General features: G+C 39.4%; 1 protein-coding gene across 1 annotated transcript in view; it reads left to right on the top strand.

Annotated features, from left to right (window-relative positions):
• Positions 1-19,909, top strand: part of wnk3 (WNK lysine deficient protein kinase 3) — a 65,744-nt gene that overhangs the window by 21,034 nt on the left and 24,801 nt on the right. Inside the window, exon 2 of the mRNA XM_063016069.1 lies at positions 902-1,865. Within this exon, the coding sequence (XP_062872139.1) occupies positions 1,257-1,865 (609 nt within the window). The 5' untranslated portion in view covers positions 902-1,256. The remainder of the gene's footprint in view (positions 1-901; positions 1,866-19,909) is intronic.

Genomic DNA, 19,909 nt, shown 5'->3' with positions numbered 1-19,909 from the left:
TTGTGTTATTAGGATCAGCCATCCAATGGATTCAACATTAGACTGCTTTGCAAGGTAGAAGGGAGAAAGGTAGACATTGGGCCAAAAAGGAAGTTTATATGGGTTCCTGAGCCGAGGTTTTAAAACTCAAAAGGTCTTGATTCAAAGAATGAAAGTGAAAGGCTGTCTGCTGCAGGTGCTGTAAGGGCAGTGACGTCTTACCTCTTACTTATGCTAAGAGGGTGCGCTACTGTTCTGTTAGAGTAAAGGGTAAAATGGCTTCAAATGTAAATTAAACCTGCGTTCACAATATACTTAATCTGTTATTGCAGTTTGCATGGTTAATGGTTCACGACTAGGGAAACACATTTTACTTATTTATTTTAACTGATAACTGACCATCATTGTAAACGACAAGATTATAGAGAGTTTTATCAGGACATAAAATGCTTCAACAAACGTCATAACAAGTTTCAGGTGGCACGGTTTGTGTGTAGCACTGTCGCCTTACAGCAAGAAGGCCCTGGGTTTGATTCATAGGCCCTGGGTTTGATTCCTAGGTCTGGGTCCTTTCTGTATTTGCATGTTCTCTCTGTGTCTGTGTGGGTTTCCTCCGGGAGCTCCGGTTTCCTCCCACATCCCAAAAACATGCAAGTGAGGTGAATTGGAGATATAAAATTCTCCATGACTGTGTTTGACATTAAAACTTGAACTGATTAATCTTGTGTAACCAGTAACTACCTGTCCTGTCATGAATGGAACCAAAGTATGTAAAACATGACGTTAAAATCCTAATAAAATAAAGAAAGTCACGTTTTACTGTATAATAATGATATGATAAATATGACACTAATGTGACAAAACAGAATATGATGCTACTCATAAAACCCACTTATTGTTAATGCTTTCATCTTTTTTTTAGGATTCACCTGAATATGCTCTTCAAACTCTGAGACATCATTGGTGAGAAAGACCCCAGTGAGCTGCAGTTTTTGGATTTTCTATTACTGACCCTGCCTCGGACTATTGGTACAACACAGAGGCTCGGAGATGGATAGACGTTATTTAAAAACTCTGAACTGACATCTGTCTAAATATACAGAAATTGTTCCATATGTCTTTGTGAGCGGAACAACATCCAGAGAAGACAGAACAGAGACAAGGAGTTCAATTTGTCCTGTTTTAAAAGGCCACCAAGGTTTGACAGAGACGGGGTCTGACAAAGCGCCAGAGCACAGGTGGAGGCGGTGGCAGCAGGGCACGATAGGTCATTTGCCATGGCGACTGACCCCGGAGATCCCACTGGCACAGAGGAGGCCTCCGGGGAGAAACCTGATGGAGAGAGGGAGGATGAGAAGAAATGGAGAGGAAGCCAGGTAGCTCCTAAAACAGATAGGCAGACCATGGAGAGAGGAAATGAACAAGAAGCCGCCTCTGGATTGAGACCACCAGAAGAAGGAAGAAAAGCAGTGGAAGGTGGCAAAGTGTCCCAACCGAAGCGCGAGAACAAACGCTTCTTCCGCAAAAGCGTGGAGATCTGTGAGACAGAAGACGACCTGGTGGAGGAAGAGGCCCTTCACAGCAGCCCACATCTGGAGCTTCACACCTCTGACTCAGTGTTTAATGCCGGAACTCAGCAGGTAACTGTCGGTGGGACGTATGCTGACACGCCAGACCTAGGGAAAGGCGTCCCATCAGCGACTGCCCTAAAAGGCAGGGAGCGAGAGTCTGAGCAGGAAGAGGAGGCAGAAATGAAGGCCGTAGCTACATCTCCTGGGGGACGCTTTCTCAAATTTGACATCGAACTTGGTAGAGGAGCTTTTAAGACCGTTTACAAAGGTCTGGATACGGAGACATGGGTGGAAGTGGCCTGGTGTGAACTACAGGTGAGTGAGTGATGGTTTAATTATGGCATATTAGCACAGTAGCATCCTAGAGACTCTGACAGGTACTGGTGTCTTAAAAAACTTCGCATGTGTGGCTGTACATTTTGTACTTGTAGTTCATTTGTATTCTGCATGTTGTTTCCTGGCTTAAGCTTTTCAGATATACCCAACTAAACAGTGTAAAATCTGTTCCTGAGCCGAAATACATACTTCCCTACACACTACTTTCACACTACTTGTTTTACTCAGCTTTAGCTAGTGTTTGGAATTGCTTTATAGATAATAGATAGTGTGATCAGCTGCTTAACCATGGAAACCCAATCCACAAAGCTCTTGATGTGTGCGTTGCAACCTGGACTGCCCAGTTACAACTCCTTGTGACCATATGGATAGTATTTCGCCTAAACACCCTGTCTGCAGTGGTTTCAATTGCAAGTAATTTTAATACTGGTTTTAATGAGGTGAATCTTTCACAACACACAGTGCATGAACACTTCTGTGTATGGGCCATATAGTCATAGGCCAGTCTGAGTGCCTGTGCTGACTCCTGTCTACCATCGAAAGCACCCACAGTGGGCACACAGGCGTTGGACCTGGACATCAGAGCAGTTCAAAAAGCTTAACTGGTCCAAAGGGTCTTGTTTTCACCATGATCGCTGGGCATGTGCATTGTTTGCAGTTGTAGCCTAGTAATTAGGGTACTGGACTAGTAATCAAAAGGTTGCCGGTTCAAGCCCCACCACTGCCTGGTTGCCACTGTTGGGTCCTTGAGCAAGGCCCTTAACCCTCAATTGCTTAGACTATATACTGTCTCAGTACTGTAAGTCTGCTCCGTTGTTCAGGTCCGATGCCTGTGTGACCACTGTGGGTGCTTTTAATGGTAGACAGGAGTCACCATGGGCATTCTGACTGGCCTATGACTAAATAGCCCATACACAGAAGGGTTCATGCACTGTGTGTTGTGAAAGATTCACCTTATTAAAACCAGTATTATAATTATCTGCAATTGAAACCACTGTGAACAGGGTGTTCAGGGGAAACACTATCCATACGGTCACAAGGAGTCGGAATGAACCGGGCAGTCCAGGATGCATTGCACCCTTTACCCTTTACATTACGTTGCTTCTAGGTGAATAAGTGACTAGTTGAGTGTTTGTTGCCCTGCGATGCATTGTGGGTTTCTGTGGATCTCAATAGCTGCTACTATAGTAGCATTTGTTTCAGGACCGCAAACACCAGTACGTTACATCATTGACACTACAGATAAAACATGACTTAACAAACTCCTCATCAGATGTGTGTATTATGTGCAGGACCCCAGTGGGAACACAGTGTTGGTCCATTAGGCCTTGCAGCCTGAGTCAGATGTGCGCTGCTTTTGTTTTTGAAGTCTTAAGGTTTTTTGTGTTGTAAAAATGCTGACTCATTGTTACAGTACAGGTTAAATAGATCCTGAAAGGACTTTTTCATGGTCATCACTCAAACAGATGATAGCGCAGCCTTGAGCTAAACCGTGTTATAATCAGTCATTTTTGGAAAGCATTCTAAGCTGTATCATGTGTTCTCTCCTAAGTGCTCTGGTCCCGATAACCTGAATCAGGATGCTGTTTCTTGGGATTTGTTTAGGACCTTTTGAAGAAATCTTAGCCCCTTGTAGCATTGTTTTCCTGATTGAAACTTTTCCACAGTCAGGTGCTCTGAGACGCTGAGAGAAAAGAGCTTCAGAAGTCCTCCTGAATAGCTCTATAGTTTACGCATCGAAACTCTCCGTGGGAGAACAGAGTGGTGCCCACTCGGCGTGCAGTGAACTGCAGAAATTATGTGGCGGACAGTAGAGCTGTTGTCTTTCATATGGAGTTGTTTGTCTCTGCTTCACTGTTGAATGCATTGTGACCCACAATACACTGGATTTCCTGGTAAGACAAACAATATGTCTTCTTACATAACTAGACCGGAGTTCAGAAGCTACAGTCGCTGTCAATATATGCACGCTTACAAATGGACGCACAAGAAACACATGGTCAATGCATTGTGTTCATTCCATTAAAATGTAGTAATGTGTCATTCTAATCCTCTTGTGACTATGAAGGGCATGTCAGGGGGTAGTTCACTGCCATCAGCAACTGAGATATTTACAAACCAAGCCTACAATTAGGGGCTAAAAGTTTCTGGATGCCCCTCATAAGGGAGCATTTTCATGAGAAATGGCAAAACCGCTTTAGTGCTGGCTGTGTTGTTGTTTCCTATGGAGTGTGGCGGTGCTGCTTAGGTTGCCGCTGCGCTTACCTAAGGCTTATAATTTTTGCGCTTGGCACGGCGCTCGCCTGATTGAACTTTGACACAGTTTGCCGCTGACTTTTTCAAAGCGACTCCAATGAGACAAACTGTTTGATATGACTCAATACAAGCGACTCAGGCAGAACGAACAAAGCTTAACGTGACTTATTGTATTAAAACAACAACCGAGGAATTCAAATAGTGGAGAGAACATATGAGCAGTAATAATTGAGAGAGGTTTAGTGTTCCTGTGTCATTCTTTTAGTTTATTAAATCACGTTAAGCTTTATTTTTTTTAATGATAAGGGTTTTAGACTCTCTCGGAAAAGCTGATTCTCACAAATTCCCAGCACCACGAGCTGTAACACAAGTTTGAAAGTGAAACAGGAGGAAAATACAGCTAAACACAGATATGTGGACACTTTCAGGGTGGATACATACATATTTGTGTCGTGGTGCACGTTTTACTGCACTACAAAGGTTTTGCCTCTTCTCATGTGAATGCACCCTCAGTCATACATTCTGGTGTTTTAGCCTCAGCTAACTTCACCTAACAGGTGTTTAAAATTATTCATTAAATTTATTCATTCATTGTCTGTTTTACCACTGCTTTATCCTGTTCAGGGTCGCAGCGGGTCAGATTCATTGGCAAGGTAGGAAACACCCCAGATAGGTCACCATTCCATTACAGGGCACAAATACACGTTCAAACACTTTCACACTCAGGACAGTTTTTAGTAGCTTTAATTGGCCTGACCACATGTAACCCACATTGACACTGGGAGAACATGCAAACTCTACACAGAAAGGACCCTGGCCACTTTGCAGGAAAATCAAATCCAGGCTTTTGCTGTGAGGCGACAGCACATTCCAACTTTGTGGCCTATTTCAGTCATTCCCAATACATACACACACCTGAGACATGCTGTTATAATGGATGGAAGCACACATTACTAACAGTACTTGTAACAGTGTGTGAAAGAAATGTAGGTTCAAGTCAGTTTAATCAGATTAAGTCACTTTAGGCTGTTTCTTGCAGCCCACACGAAGTTAAGTTGATTCTGTAATCAGAAATGCACAATAAATATATAAAAATAAGATATACACCCTGTACACTAAAGAACACAGAGTAGGATTATGTAGCTTGAGGGTGAAGAGGATGATTACATGCCCTGAAAATACCATGGTAAAATAGTATTTGTTATATTGCAAGATATGAAAATATACAAGGCCTTTCACGATCATAAAATTTTTGCTTAAGAGAAAATATCATTTAAAGGTGTATTGGGTAACATTTTGGCTCTGGTATAGTACAATAAAATAGCAAATAATGCAAGGAAGTCAGCCAAGGAAGTATTTTTATTTGTGATCAGATGATGTTTTTCAGTCTGATTACACACCGGCTTTGATTAAATTGTGTTTTAAAGAATACACCGTGTCGTTAAAAGCAAGCCTTTCACCGCTCAGGTGGTGCAGTGGTAAAAACACACACTGGAACACCAGAGCTGGGATCTCGAATACATCGTATTAAGGCTCATCTCTGCCTGCCGGCTGGGCTGAGCAGCCACATGAACAACAATTGGCCTGTTGTTCAGATAGGGGTGGGATATTAAGCCAGATAGGGACTCTCTCATAACTAATGCAATTACGACCTCTGCAGGCTGATTGATGGCGCCTGCACAGAGACGGGAAAAGAGTGCTGTCAGGGTGTGTCTCTCCACACACAGTGCTGATCCTCATTGCACTCGTCAAAGTGTAGGTGACAAAATTCATACGGCTGCTGCCCACGTGTCGGAGTGGGCGTGAGTTAGCTTTGTTCTCCTCAATCAGAGCGGGGATCGGCATTGGTGGAGAGGAAGCATGACGCACTTAAAAGGAGAGAAAATGCACCAAAAAAAAGCAAGCTTTTCTTTTTGGCTTCAGAAAGAGTCCTAATCATAGCTGGGCCTTATCTTTTTCCCAGAGCTTTGAGGTTACCTCAGGACAATACAGATGAATGCACTATATCATAGCATATCCCTGAGTAAGCACCATCACTGAACCCACTGTTGCACACATTGACAAATCTGCTGACTTAATACACAAGCTTTTAAAAGTTCAATACAATCTGCTCTATCTGTTAGATAATCACAGTCTGACTCAACTTTATTTGGCATCTTTGAGGCAAGGCTGTTAATGTCTGAGGTGTTTTGTGTTGCAGTGTGTTTATATTAAAAAGCAGAATATTAGTATTATTAATTTACTCAAAATCAGTCAATTTACATCTGGGCTTTGTTTCATTTCATTACTGTTTTGTTATAGTGATCTAATGAGGGTTAAATATTTTAAACAATTAGGCTGCAGGAATTAGGCTGTAACAGTCAATTTTACACATCAGACATACAAACTAATGACAATTTAAATGTAAAATCTACATTTAACAAATGTATGTCTTGAGCAGGTCCAGGAAAGCCTAATTTTGGATTGGTCTCATGTTAAAATATGAGGGTACTTCAAAAAGTTTCCACACTTCTATATTTTGGTTGGAAATGGTGAGGGTGGGAGAAGTAGTTATCGGTCGTGTCTGAGAAAGGCTGTCACATGATAATAAATCCCTTGCTACAGAATTGGCACCTAAGACCTCTACCCAAACAGGAGCATGTAGCTTATTTTACATTTACATTTTCAGCATTTAGCAGACGCTTTTATCTAAAGTGACTTACAGTACTGTGACAATATACAGTCTAAGCAATTGAGGGTTAAGGGCCTTGCTCAAGGGCCCAACAGTGGCAATTTGGTAGTGCTGGGGCTTGAACCAGCGACCTTTTGATTACTAGTCCAGTACCTTAACCACTAGGATACAACTGCCCTGCATGTAGCTTATTTCTTGATCAAGCACTTGATTTTGGAGAGCTGCACACTGCTTACAGCTATATTTGTCTAAAAATGGTGACCTTAAAAGGCATTATTTTAGGACGGTTCCTTTGGATATTTTTAAATGCATCTGTTACAGAAAAGAGAACAAAACAAACCCGGAATAAGAGGGGGTACAGCACAACCTTGTCAGATTTGGCGTATACCTTGTTAAGCGGTTTTGCCATTGATTACAGTCGTCTAATCCTGGTAAAAGGGTGTCTTACATTTCTCAACTGCTTAACTGGATTTAGATCGCCCACACACACACACACACACACACACACACACTTACACATTTAATGCAGATGCAGAGTAAAAACTGCCTGTGTTTGGTTGATATCACATGGTCTTCACGTTACACTTATTATTATTGGATGGGATTGAAATACACAAACACACACACACACACACACACACACACAAACGTTTACTGCAGATGCAGAGTAAAAACTGCCTGTGTTTGGTTGATATCACATGGTCTTCACGTTTCACTTGTAATTATTGGATGGGATCAAAATGCAAGCACCATTCATCCCTTCTCCTCCATTCAGGATCCCCTGTAGACATATATACAATGATGAAAGGATTATGCGTGCACACAATTAACTTACTGATCCCCAAGGAGCCGGGCATTCCATTAGCCTGGATGTTTACTGAGCAAGAGGAGATACAGGATCATGTTAGAGGAGGAAATGTGTGCTAAGCTGCACAGCTCATGTTTTCCTCTGGCTCTCCGGTCAGGATGCTGAGTCGACTCTTGCTGAGAGGCCTCCTGGCTGCTTCAACTTAGCCAAACATCTCACTGGACCCATCGCTGTTTATTTTATACCCACAGGCCTGACACAATGATAAAATGTTAGATTCTTATTGTCAAGTCATTTTGACAATGTTTTTGTTGTTTTGTTGGGATTTTTTATTCATTTTTTCCCATTTTCTCCCAATTTAGCATAGCCAATCCGCTGCTGGGGACCCTGATGGCATTTAAGTAGGATGTATATTTGCCTGACACACACTCCCACTGATGCGTGTGCAGTCCCCCAATCCCTTTTTTTCTATTTATTTATGCATTTTCTCCCATTTTCTTCCAATTTAGCGTAGTCGTTTGTCTTCCGCTGCTGGGGGATCCCTGATTGCAGTCGAGGTGGGTATATTGCTGCTCACGCTTCCTCCGACCCGTGCGCAGCCCTTAGCGGAACCCTTTTTCACTTATGCGCTCTGCACATGTGCCTCTGTCTGCTAATCAGGGTCCTTACACAGGGTTTGAAGACCCCACCCCATAGTCTGGTCATCCCTCCCTATCAGAAACGTGTCTGCTGCAGACTGCTGTCAATTCTGCCCGCTAAATGGCGCCCAGCCAACCGGTGGCAACGACGAGTTTCGGCGATGGTGTGCTAGCGGAGTATTCCGCTGCACCACGTGGGCCAATCCCTTCTTATTCTTCCATACTTTGGTGGATTTGCACATAAGGTCGTTTTTTGCGTATGGAGAGCCACGCCCAGATCTCTGCGCTTCCTCCACTTTCTGTACAGGCAACTAAGGTCTTTACACTGCGTTGATAACCCCACTTTATAGTCCGGTCTTTGTCCACACAGCAGACTAGAGGTCAATTTTGCCTGCTATAGTCGCTTGCCAGTTGTGCCTGCTAGAGGGCGTCCAGCCAACTGGTAGCAGAGCTGATCTGAACTCAGGAACTTAGAATCCCACTGCTGGTGTGCTAGCGAATTATCCCGCTCTGCCACTTGGGCTCTGCCCATGGTTTTTTTTGTCCTTTTTGTCCAACTAGATGTAATTAAATTTCATATGGCACTAATCTGACCTCCTCAGATTGGTTGAGGAGAGCCCAGGCAAGCAGACACCTCCTCTAACACGCTTAAACCATGGGACAGTTCTTTGCAGCACTGACAGATTCCCGAATTGCTCTAGCCTTAACCTGACAGTAGTTGTCACTGCCACATCTGGCTTTTCCTCTCCCAGACAGGGCCAGTTTTGTCTGTACAAACATGTCTGGGTTGCTTTGTGGCCAGTGGCTTTGGGTGACACAGTGGTACAATGCTTTCTGGTCCAAAGACATCTGGGTTTAATCTGATAATTCTCTGTAAGGAATGTACCATGTTATTTCTGTGTTCTGTACATTCTCTTGGTAATCTGTTTTCCTTCCATTTACCAAAGATAGAACTGTAGGTGACTTGACTGCTTTAAATTACTTTTAGGTCTAAGCTAGTGACAGAAAGGGTGATGTGATGAATGGATGCCCTGTTTAGGATGTATTTCAGCATTGTGCCCATTGTCTCCAGGCTGTGAATGCTTACATTGACAGACTGCATTTTTTAGTAAGTGTGGTGACTTAATAAACTAAAAAGAAAGAGTATTTACTTACTTTTGGCCATGTAGCTGCAAACAACACATTCAGTGTAAGTAGCTGCATGCAGCATCATTGACATGGAGTTGATCCTGCAGCTATAGAAATCACTAATTTTCTGGAAAAGCTGGCCACACAATTTTGGAGTGTATTTGTGGGAATTTGTGTTCATTTAGTCAAAAGTGCATTTGTAAGGTCAGACACTGATGTTGGACAAGAAGCCCTGTTCAGTCAACATTCCAAATTATGCCAGAGATGTTCAGCAGGATAAAGGTCAGGGCTTTTTATGGACCTTGCTTTGTGCATAGGGACACAGTCATGCTGGAGTAGGAAGCCAAAAATTGTACATGATATATAACATTTTGACTGATTGATTTGATTTCTGTTCGATTTTATAAGGTTGATTTTACACTGATCAGACATAATCACTGATAACATTAAAACCACCTCCTTGTTTCTACACTCACTGTCCATTTTATCAGCTCCACTTACCATATAGAAGCACTTTGTAGTTCTACAATTATTGACTGTAGTCCATCTGTTTCTCTACATGCTTTTTTTAACCTGCTTTCACCCTGTTCGTTAATGGTCAGGACCCTCACAGGACCACCACAGAGCAGGTATTATTTAGGTGGTGGATCATTCTCAGCACTGCAGTGACACTGACATGGTATGAGTGGATCAGACACAGCAATGCTGCTGGGGTTTTTAAATACGGTGTCCACTCTCTGTCCACTCTATTAGACACTCCTACCTAGTTGGTCCACCTTGTAGATGTAAAGTCAGAGACGATCGCTCATCTATTGCTGCTGTTTGAGTTGGTCATCTTCTAGACCTTCATCAGTGGTCACAGCACACTGCCCACGGGGCGCTGTTGGCTGGAGGTTTTTGGTTGGTGGACTATTCTCAGTCCAGCAGTGACAGTGAGGTGTTTAAAAACTCCATCAACATTGCTGTGTCTGATCCACTCATACCAGCACAACACACACTAACACACCACCACCATGTCAGTGTCACCGCGGTGCTGAGAATGATCCACCACCCAAATAATACCTGCTCTGTAGTGGTCCTGTGGGGTCCTGACCATTGAAGAACAGGATGAAAGTAGGCTAACAAAGCATGCAGAGAAACAGATGGACTACAGTCAGTAATTGTAGAACTACTATGTGCTCCTATACGGTAAGTGGAGCTGATAAAATGGACAGTGTAGTTAGGGTTGATCAGTGTAAAATCAACCTCATAAAATCAAACAGCAATGGGTTTGGTCAAAACACCTGAACCTAACAATTTGAAGGGTTGTCTAAACAATAATGGCTATATACTGTAGATACTTAAAGGTCTTTTGAGTTTCCTTTACTGACTTTTTCAGTTGCATCCTGCTTTAACCTCGTTTCACTTCTGTCTGCTTCTAATTAGTTTATAGAATAGCTTTTTATTTCTCATTTTCTCCTGATTATCCAGACAGCCATTCTTTCCATTCATTATCCGTCAAATCTATAAACAAAGTGCATAATTAGTAATTTACTGGTTAACTATTTAATTTCTTAGTTGGATGAGACAGGACCCTGCACTGAAGTACAATAAACTACACATCCAAATCCAGAACTATCCGTAACATACCTGATGTGCTATTATCCATTTCCAATTGTCCAAGGGTACTAGTGAAAGTTTTCTAAAGGTGAGTCTGTGAAGCCATTCTCCACCAGACGCTGAGAACAAATACATCACGGTAACTGTGGACAATAGCTGTAGCAACAACAGGATGATTTTCAGTTTAATTTAAGCCTAATTTTCTTCAGCCCTGTTATTTTCTTTATGTTTTTTATGTCTTTAATAAAATCATATATATAAATACTACATAGTGGAAAATGGGCATTCATTTCTATAGAAATAAAAAAGGCCATACGGATTAGGACAGATTAGAAATAGTACCATAATGTATTATATAAAACACTAGGATTTGCAAGCACACAGCCTGTCTTTTTTCAGTGGCTTTAAACAGGACGTTTTTTAATAAAAATTTTAAGTCAATAAAAAACAAGCGTGTGTAATGATCTAATGCAGGGGAGGACCAATTATGAGCCGGGGGCCAGAGACAGGCAAAATGTGTGTCCAGGCAATTAGATTTTTAATCAACTGACTCAGCTGGCTGCTGACATTAAAACGATTAGCATTTTTGCACCTGTTAATAATTAATAAAATTGTGTTTGTGTTACAACAGACAATAAGCAAGAACTTATGATTCATGCACAGCGTGAAACGTTTGGTCTTGTGTGGTTTCTGGTGCTGCCCCAAAATCTAATACAGTCTTGCACACCAGTGCACACCATACAAGTGCACATCAGTAGTGTCATCAAATGTGCACTCAGGGTTTATGGGCTATTTGAAACATGGCATTTGGGCACTGTGTTCTAGAAGACAATTACAAGACAGAATAAGACAAAGAAACACTGTCAAAGAAATAGACATTTGTTCACACACACATAAATGATTCACAATACCCAAACAAAAAAGGAACCATCCCAGCTACAGACACAATTTGTGAACTGTGTACTGGGGAACCACATGCAAACAACAAAAACAGCAATAGTAATAATAATAAATCAAAATAATAAACTCCATAGTTTTTTTAAAATTTCATTTTAATTTTGTTTTACCACTGCTTTATCCTGCTTTATTCCAGTTTCTGTGGAATTACTTTTGAAATGCAGTACCACACCACAGACAGGATGGCAATCTAGTGCGTGGTCTCAGCCACCCTTCCCCCATAATAATTCAATAATTCAACAAATCGCAGTTTCAATAGGGGAAAATGTGAAATGTATAAAAATGTATGTTAATTCCACTTTACATGTCAGCAGTATGTTTTAAAAACTATGGGACAGGGACAGCAAGAAGGTCCTGGGTTCGATCCCCAGATGGGAGTCATCTGGGTCCTTTCTGTGTGGAGTTTGCATGTTCTCCTCATGTCTGTGTGGGTTTTCTCCGGGCTCTCCGGTTTCCTCCAACAGTCCAAAGACATGCAAGTGAGGTGAATTGAAGATACAAAATTGTCCATGACTGTGTTTGATATTAAACTTGTGAACTGATGAATCTTGTGTAAAGAGTAACTACCATTTCTGTCATGAAGGTAACCAAAGTGTAAAACATGACGTTAAAATCCTAATAAATAAATAAATCAAATAAATAATAGTTTAGGGATCAACTGAGTTTAAAAAAGCCTGTTTTTTTCAGTTGTGTAACCATACTGGACCTTTGTTGCTGTATTTTGCATTTCATAATGCACCACACAAGAGAGTTTGAATTGCAGAAGTATTTCAAAGTTCAGAGGCTTTTAGTAGTGTTTAGGCCTTTTTCTTCATGTATTTGAAAATCTTTTTTTAAATGAGGGACGAATACCAAAAATCCTTGCATTTGCTTGTTGAAGACGTTTTAAAAAATCCTAAAAAAGTTCATACTGACATTTAATGTTGTCTTGGTCTGGTTCTGCTTCTGTTATACTGTAGCAGATCTTCTAAAAATGAGATTCTTAATGTTAAGAACTTAATTGAATGTCAGTTAAATGTGACTCGTGTCAGAGCTGCAGATAACATTTAATGACAGAAAACATAAACATTACTTTATGCAAGACATACAATTAAAGCAGACTGTGTTTAGCAATAAAATTAATCTCAGGAAAGGTGGTAAAAGTTAATGACTGGTTACTATTGGCTGCTACAATTACACTGAAAGCTGCTGGAGTAAATGTGGTTACTGATGTGTATGGCATGAGAAAGGATGTGAGGATTAGTTCATTAAACATAAGTACAATAACTGAATTAAAGGTTAGCCTTCCAAATCGTTTCGTGCAAAACAGAGTGTCAAGACTAAGGATGAAAAGTCTCGGTTGGAGTAGGGCTCTACTGGTTGCCGTTTTACTGACTGGCACATTACCACTATGGTCTTTAATACTAGCCTCATGACAGGTAACAGCATCAAAGATGAATTAGGATGCACATACTTTAATTCTATTTCTTTCACCTGCTACATGTGGTGTGTATAATAGATTACTGCTGAAAACTCTGAATACATTTTAGACAGGGCTTCACCAAAACATTTTTCCTTCAGATACAGATACAATACCTGATCCTCAAGTGTGGTCTGATATATCTAACATAACTTTTGATTCAAACCCGAATGTCAGAGTACCGGTAATAAGAACACCTTTTTAAAATGTTTTTTTTTCCATTTTATTTTTATCAACCCCTTTATCCTGATCATTGAATCTGGTTCCACTGGGAAACACTGGACTCAAGGCAAAAATGCCCTGGACAGAGCTATCTATTGCAGGCCTTAGGCCTTCCAAACCTCTTAGACATAGCCAATCATGTATGTGTGTGGATGCCCAGGCAGCGGGCCTGGTCCTACAGTCTAGTAGCATGAGAATGTTATGATGGGGAAATATAAACGGTTGTGTGCATGGTAGAACTTACATTTATAGCTGATACTGATACTGCTTTTTGCTGCCGGTGTCAGCAATGATGCCGATCCGGTACTGGTGGTATCAACATGCATGTAGTAGTTGGAACCTCACAACTGGGTGGTACTAGAGAGGCACTGTATACATTAATGCAGTAATTCATTTGTCAATATATTGTCCTAATTATTTATTTTTTAAGGCTATGAACTGGAATGCACCTAAAATGACTGGCTGAGTATTCAATTACCGATGCACAATGCTAACCACTCTAGAACACTGCCACACCTGAAAGTAAACTGATATTCTGTAAACAAACTGTGTGTGTGTGTGTGTGTGTGTGTGTGTGTGTGTGTGTGTATGTGTTTCTGTTTGTCTGTGTTTAGTTGGAGGAAATGAACACAGTAGGAGTTCTAGTTTGTGGACCTTATTTTTAGCCATGACTGTGAGGATTAATTTAAGAGTTCTAGGTAACTGAGAAGCTTAGGGAAAAGAGGAATGGCAAAATATTTTCACTGAAGAGCACTGACTGTTTATTCGACTTTCTCAAAGTCAAGATGGATGTATCACGGCAAATAGTGAAGAAACTGGCAGACACATCCAATCATGTCTAAAAAGCTCTTGACACGGGTTGGTTGCTATGTTGAGAATTAAACCCAGGTCACCATGACTCAAGTGCCCCCAATATTTTTTATCTTTTGATTTGCAGCATTACAGTCAATACATTATCTTATAGCAACTGAACACAAAGTGTAAGGACCACAGTAAGGGTTTTGGTTGGAAAAACTAGTTATCTAGCCATAACTAGTTTGTTTGATTTAGGAGTGAAGGTAGCCCAAGGTAGAGAAAGAGACTTTTACATGCTAAATACTTTTCAAAACAAAATTGATTGGTACCATCAACTATCTCTAAGAGATTAAGATACATCTATTATACTTAGATAAACAGAAAGAGAATCCTCATGACACCAGGTGATCGATCATATGACACTGCAAAATTGACCTATTTTATACATTTAAAGACCACATAGTTTAGGCATACCCACATCATCATTCCATTTTATTAAATTTAATACAGTACAGGGGTGTAAAGTGTGTTAGTAGTGTTTAGTAGTGTTATTTTAGACGGCTTTGTCTTGGTCTTTGTTTTTATAACCTCTTCACTCCTCTGACCAATGCAGGTCAGACTAAACCAACGGCAGTGGTAGAAAAGGTTAAACAGGGTCAAGTGACCACAAAGAATTAATTGTGATCTGTGTTTTATAGCTAAATCTGTCAAATGAGCGTAACGCATGTAACAGATGCTGTGTTCCACTCTACTGCTTTTCATTTTCATTATTCATGGTTTGAAACTACTCACTGTGCTAACGCATTGAGATATTTTCTCTACTGGAGAATTTGATGTAACTGAGTCTAAAACATTAACAGGATTTATAATGTTGCATTCACTTGTGTTCCTTTAGAGCAGGGGTCACCAACTCAGAGCTACTTCAAGGGTACTGAGTAATATGAAGAATATGAAGGGCTACTTGTTTGATACAAACTTCCTGAATAACTTAAAGTTTCACAGGTTCACCTTAATAATAACAATACATATTCCCATGTGAAGAGACTGATCAAATGTTAATGTTAATGATTCCTCACAATAATTATTAACAATGATAATAATTATTCCCATGGTAGGAAACACAGATATATTTAAACATGTTCCATGGGGGCTAGTGCTATTTTTTGAACATGCCCTGCGGGCGTCTCACATGGACCCTGTGGGTGACCAGGTGCCCGCGGGCACCATGTTGGTGACTCTTGCTTTAGAGTGTATTGCCACCTTGTGCCAGGTGTTTTAGCCAGGTGTTGTGCCAGGTGTTTGGTTTGTGAACTTGGCGAACTTTCTGTTTCAGGTTTAACATAATATGGGACACTGTGATAAGTGTATAAACCACTATATATTATTATTTTTATTTTTTTTACGGTTGCTATGACTTCTGTTGACTTCCTTTGAAACATGGAAATAATTAAACACTTTTAAGTACATCTCAGTAGACATTAGACCTAGTGTCCACATACCTTTTTAGCCATGTGGTGTATGTTAACAAAAACCTTATGTTAAAAATAAAAATAAATGTAATTTTACCTGTTAATAAAAAAGACACAATCAAAACAATAATTACCTAAGGGTGGTAGCACAAAGTGAAAGTAAGAGTAGTAAGTGTAAGCATACTTTGCATTGGTGCAACATATAAACCATATTTGATCAGAAAGTGAAAGTATATTCTAAACCTCTACTATAAAAGAAAAAAACAAAAGCCCAAATAAAGACATAATGAAGTGTGATGACAGAGATGTTTGAATATTTTGCATCAATTGCGCTGTACTCGAAAGTGCAAGTTATGGCTTTTAGGAAAAGAACAGCTTTTTCTATCCATATTAAGACACTTTTACATTTTTACAAAACAAGGCATCAAGTCAACAAATAAATAAGGAATTTTAAGAGCTGGATGGAAAAGACATTTCAATTTACCTACAAACCACATTTCTTGTAAAGTTTGGACATTTTATGAAATGGAATAAACAAGAATCTGTGATTTGTTTATTTTTTTGGACCATTTTTTAAACAAAAATACATTGTTCATTGTATTTTGTAATGAACTATTAACCCATATTAAGGGCAGCATGGTGGCTCGGTGGGTGGCACTCACAACACATGGGTTTGATTCCCCGGTGGAGCGGCCCGTGTCCTTTCTGTGTAAAGCATGTTCTTCCAGTGTCTGTGTGGGTTTTCTCCAAGAGATTCTGAAGACATCAATCAAAGCTACTTAGATTGCCCTAGATGTGAATATGTGTGTGTTTCTTTGCCCTGTGATGGACTGGTGACCTGTCTGGGGAGTTTCCTACCTTTCACTTGTACCCACCGTAATCCTGATTAGGATAAAGTGGTGGTAAAACAGACAATGAATGAATTACCCGATATTTATTATTCATGTTCATTAGCATGTATCTCACACCTTTATACACATGTATACACCCAATTCAGCTGTCCTCACTCCTCACTGGGGATTTATTTTCTGGCTAAAAAATAATAATAATTAAAAAAAAAAAACAGCTGAACTGAATTACAGAAAGTTCTGTGGCATGTTTTATGCTCTGAACTAGCTCTGTAGGTAGGGGGTGTTAGCCATTTATCAACTGCATTTTCTTACACCATCTGCTGGCCAGTATCAGTATTGAAACAATATTGGTGAAGGATTACACAGTAATCACAAGTACAAACATGGTTTCAGTAGACATGCACTTCCAAATAATTCTAACACACCTAGCGCCAAATTCCTGAACAGCCTAGTCGGTTGGTTAGCAGGTGTCCAGCATAACCTAGCATTTTTGGACTGGTTGCATTCTATCAGAGTAAAAGAAAGGGACGCAGAGTTTAGCATTTCACACTCAGCACATTTTTAAAAGGGAACACAACTTCACCTGCCAATCCATGGAACCAAAGCCCTGTTATTTATCTAAACTCAAAGTAGTGTTGTAATTTTTGTAACTCTACATCACCAGCATTCAGTCATTTCTGTCCTCAGAGGATATTCAGTTCATACAGAATGCAGCCATAAACATGGTTCTTAATTTATCTAAATCATTTTACATCACCAAATTAAAATGTTTTCTCAACAGGCTTGATAAGAACATACTAGTGCTGATAAAGCTCTTGTAAATATGAATAACCTACTATTTAGCCTACTAAATGCTAAAATATTTATAAAAAAAAAAAAAACATAACATATAACTTAATTAAATGTATGCTTGCTGTTTAAATTGTGTATATTTTAATTTATACTTATTAGATAGATAAATACTTTATTTTAGCTTATACTTAATAGATAGATAGATAGATACTTTATTTGAGCTTACACCTATTAGATAGATAGATAGATAGATAGATAGATAGATAGATAGATACTTTATTTGAGCTTACACCTATTAGATAGATAGATAGATAGATAGATAGATAGATAGATAGATAGATAGATACTTTATTTGAGCTTATACCTATTAGATAGATAGATAGATAGATAGATAGATACTTTATTTGAGCTTATACCTATTAGATAGATAGATACTTTATTTTATCTTATACTTATCAGATAGATAGATAGATAGATATATAGATAGATAGATAGATAAATAGATAGATAGATAGATAGATACTTTATTTGAGCTTATACCTATTAGTAAGTAAGTAAATTTTATTTATAAAGCACTCTTAAAACAACTTACGTTGACCAAAGTGCTGTACATCGAATAAGCATACATAACACAACATTATGTTAAAAAAGTAAGAACCAAATAAAAATACAGAGTAAGAGACAAAATAAAACAGATACAAATAGACTAAACAATTAAAATTAACACAGCTCCTCACTGTTCAAATGCCAGCTTATAAAGGTATGTTTTTAGGAGTGATTTAAAAACAGCGGCCGAAGGTGCTTGTCGAATAGTAGGAGGTAGAGTGTTCCATAGCCTCGGAGCATAAACTGCAAATGCACGATCACCTTTTAGCTTCAAACGAGCCCTAGGAACAGTCAACAAGTTCTGAGTGGCTGATCTTAAAGATCGCTGTGCGCTTGCGGGAGAAAGCATACCACTGAGATAAGCCGGGGCTTGACCATTAAGTGCTTTAAAAACAAATAAAAGCACTTTAAACTGAATCCTGTGCTGAACAGGCAGCCAATGTAGTGAGGCAAGGACTGGTGTAATATGGTTTCTTTTCTTGGTATTAGTCAGTAACCTTGCTGCTGCATTCTGGACTACCTGCAAGCGCCGCAACAGAGACTGACTAATCCCAATATACAGAGAATTTCAGTAGTCAATTCTTGCAGAAATGAATGCATGAATAACTTTTTCCAGGTCAGAATAGCAGAGAAATGGCTTAATCTTCGCAATATTTCTGAGCTGGAAGAAGCTATTCCTTACCACAGAGTTGATTTGTTTATCAAATCGGAGGTCAGAGTCAAAGATAACACCAAGATTTCTCACAGATGTTTTGACACAAGTAGACAAGTGACCAAGGTTATTGGAGACACTATTGATGTGATGAGGACCCCCAAAAACGATAACCTCTGACTTGCTTTCATTCAGCTGAAGAAAATTGTCAGCCATCCACCTCTTTATATCCTCAAGACAACTGCTAAGAGATGTTAACGAGCCATTGTCATTCGGTCTAATGGGAAGATAAAGCTGTATGTCATCAGCATACAGGTGAAAGCCGACATTGTGCTTCCCAATTATTTGACCCAATGGCAGCATATAGAGAGAAAAAAAGGAGGGGCCCTAGTATGGACCCTTGTGGAACACCACAAGAGACATCAGCAGAAGAAGAGAAATAGCTGCTAATATTCACTGAAAAGGTTATATTCTTAAAATAAGATATGAACCAATTCAGGGCCTCTCCCTGTAACCCCACCCACTTTTCCAGGCGACCAACAAGTATGTCATGTATATGTCAACAGTATCAAAAGCAGAACTAAGGTCCAATAAAATGAGGATGAGATTCATATATTAGATGGATAAATACTTTATTTTAGCTTATACTTATTAGATAGATAGATAGATAGATACTTTATTTGAGCTTATACCTATTAGATAGATAGATAGATAGATAGATAGATAGATAGATAGATAGATACTTTATTTTATCTTATACTTATCAGATAGATAGATAGATAGATAGATAGATACATAGATACATAGATACTTTACTGTAATTATTTAAAATATAGGTTATACAGAGTTTATATATGCCCCTATTACACATTACATATTAGTAGGGCTGCAACTAATGATTGATAATTGGTTAATATGTTGATTATGTTGGTTAATACATTTAAAAAAACATTTAAGAAACATTAAACAATTTTTAAAAAATGACTGAATAATAGCAGGATTTATTATTATTTTAACCAATAATGAGATTACATGATTATTAGTTTTTAATAACTGGGATTAAAATTTTAACTTATTTACCAGCCCATACATGCTTTGAAAGATACAGGTGTGACTTGTT

Source organism: Trichomycterus rosablanca, chromosome 19 (assembly GCF_030014385.1).
Source record: "Trichomycterus rosablanca isolate fTriRos1 chromosome 19, fTriRos1.hap1, whole genome shotgun sequence".
NCBI lineage: Eukaryota > Metazoa > Chordata > Actinopteri > Siluriformes > Trichomycteridae > Trichomycterus > Trichomycterus rosablanca.
This window is presented reverse-complemented; position numbering and strand designations above follow the sequence as displayed.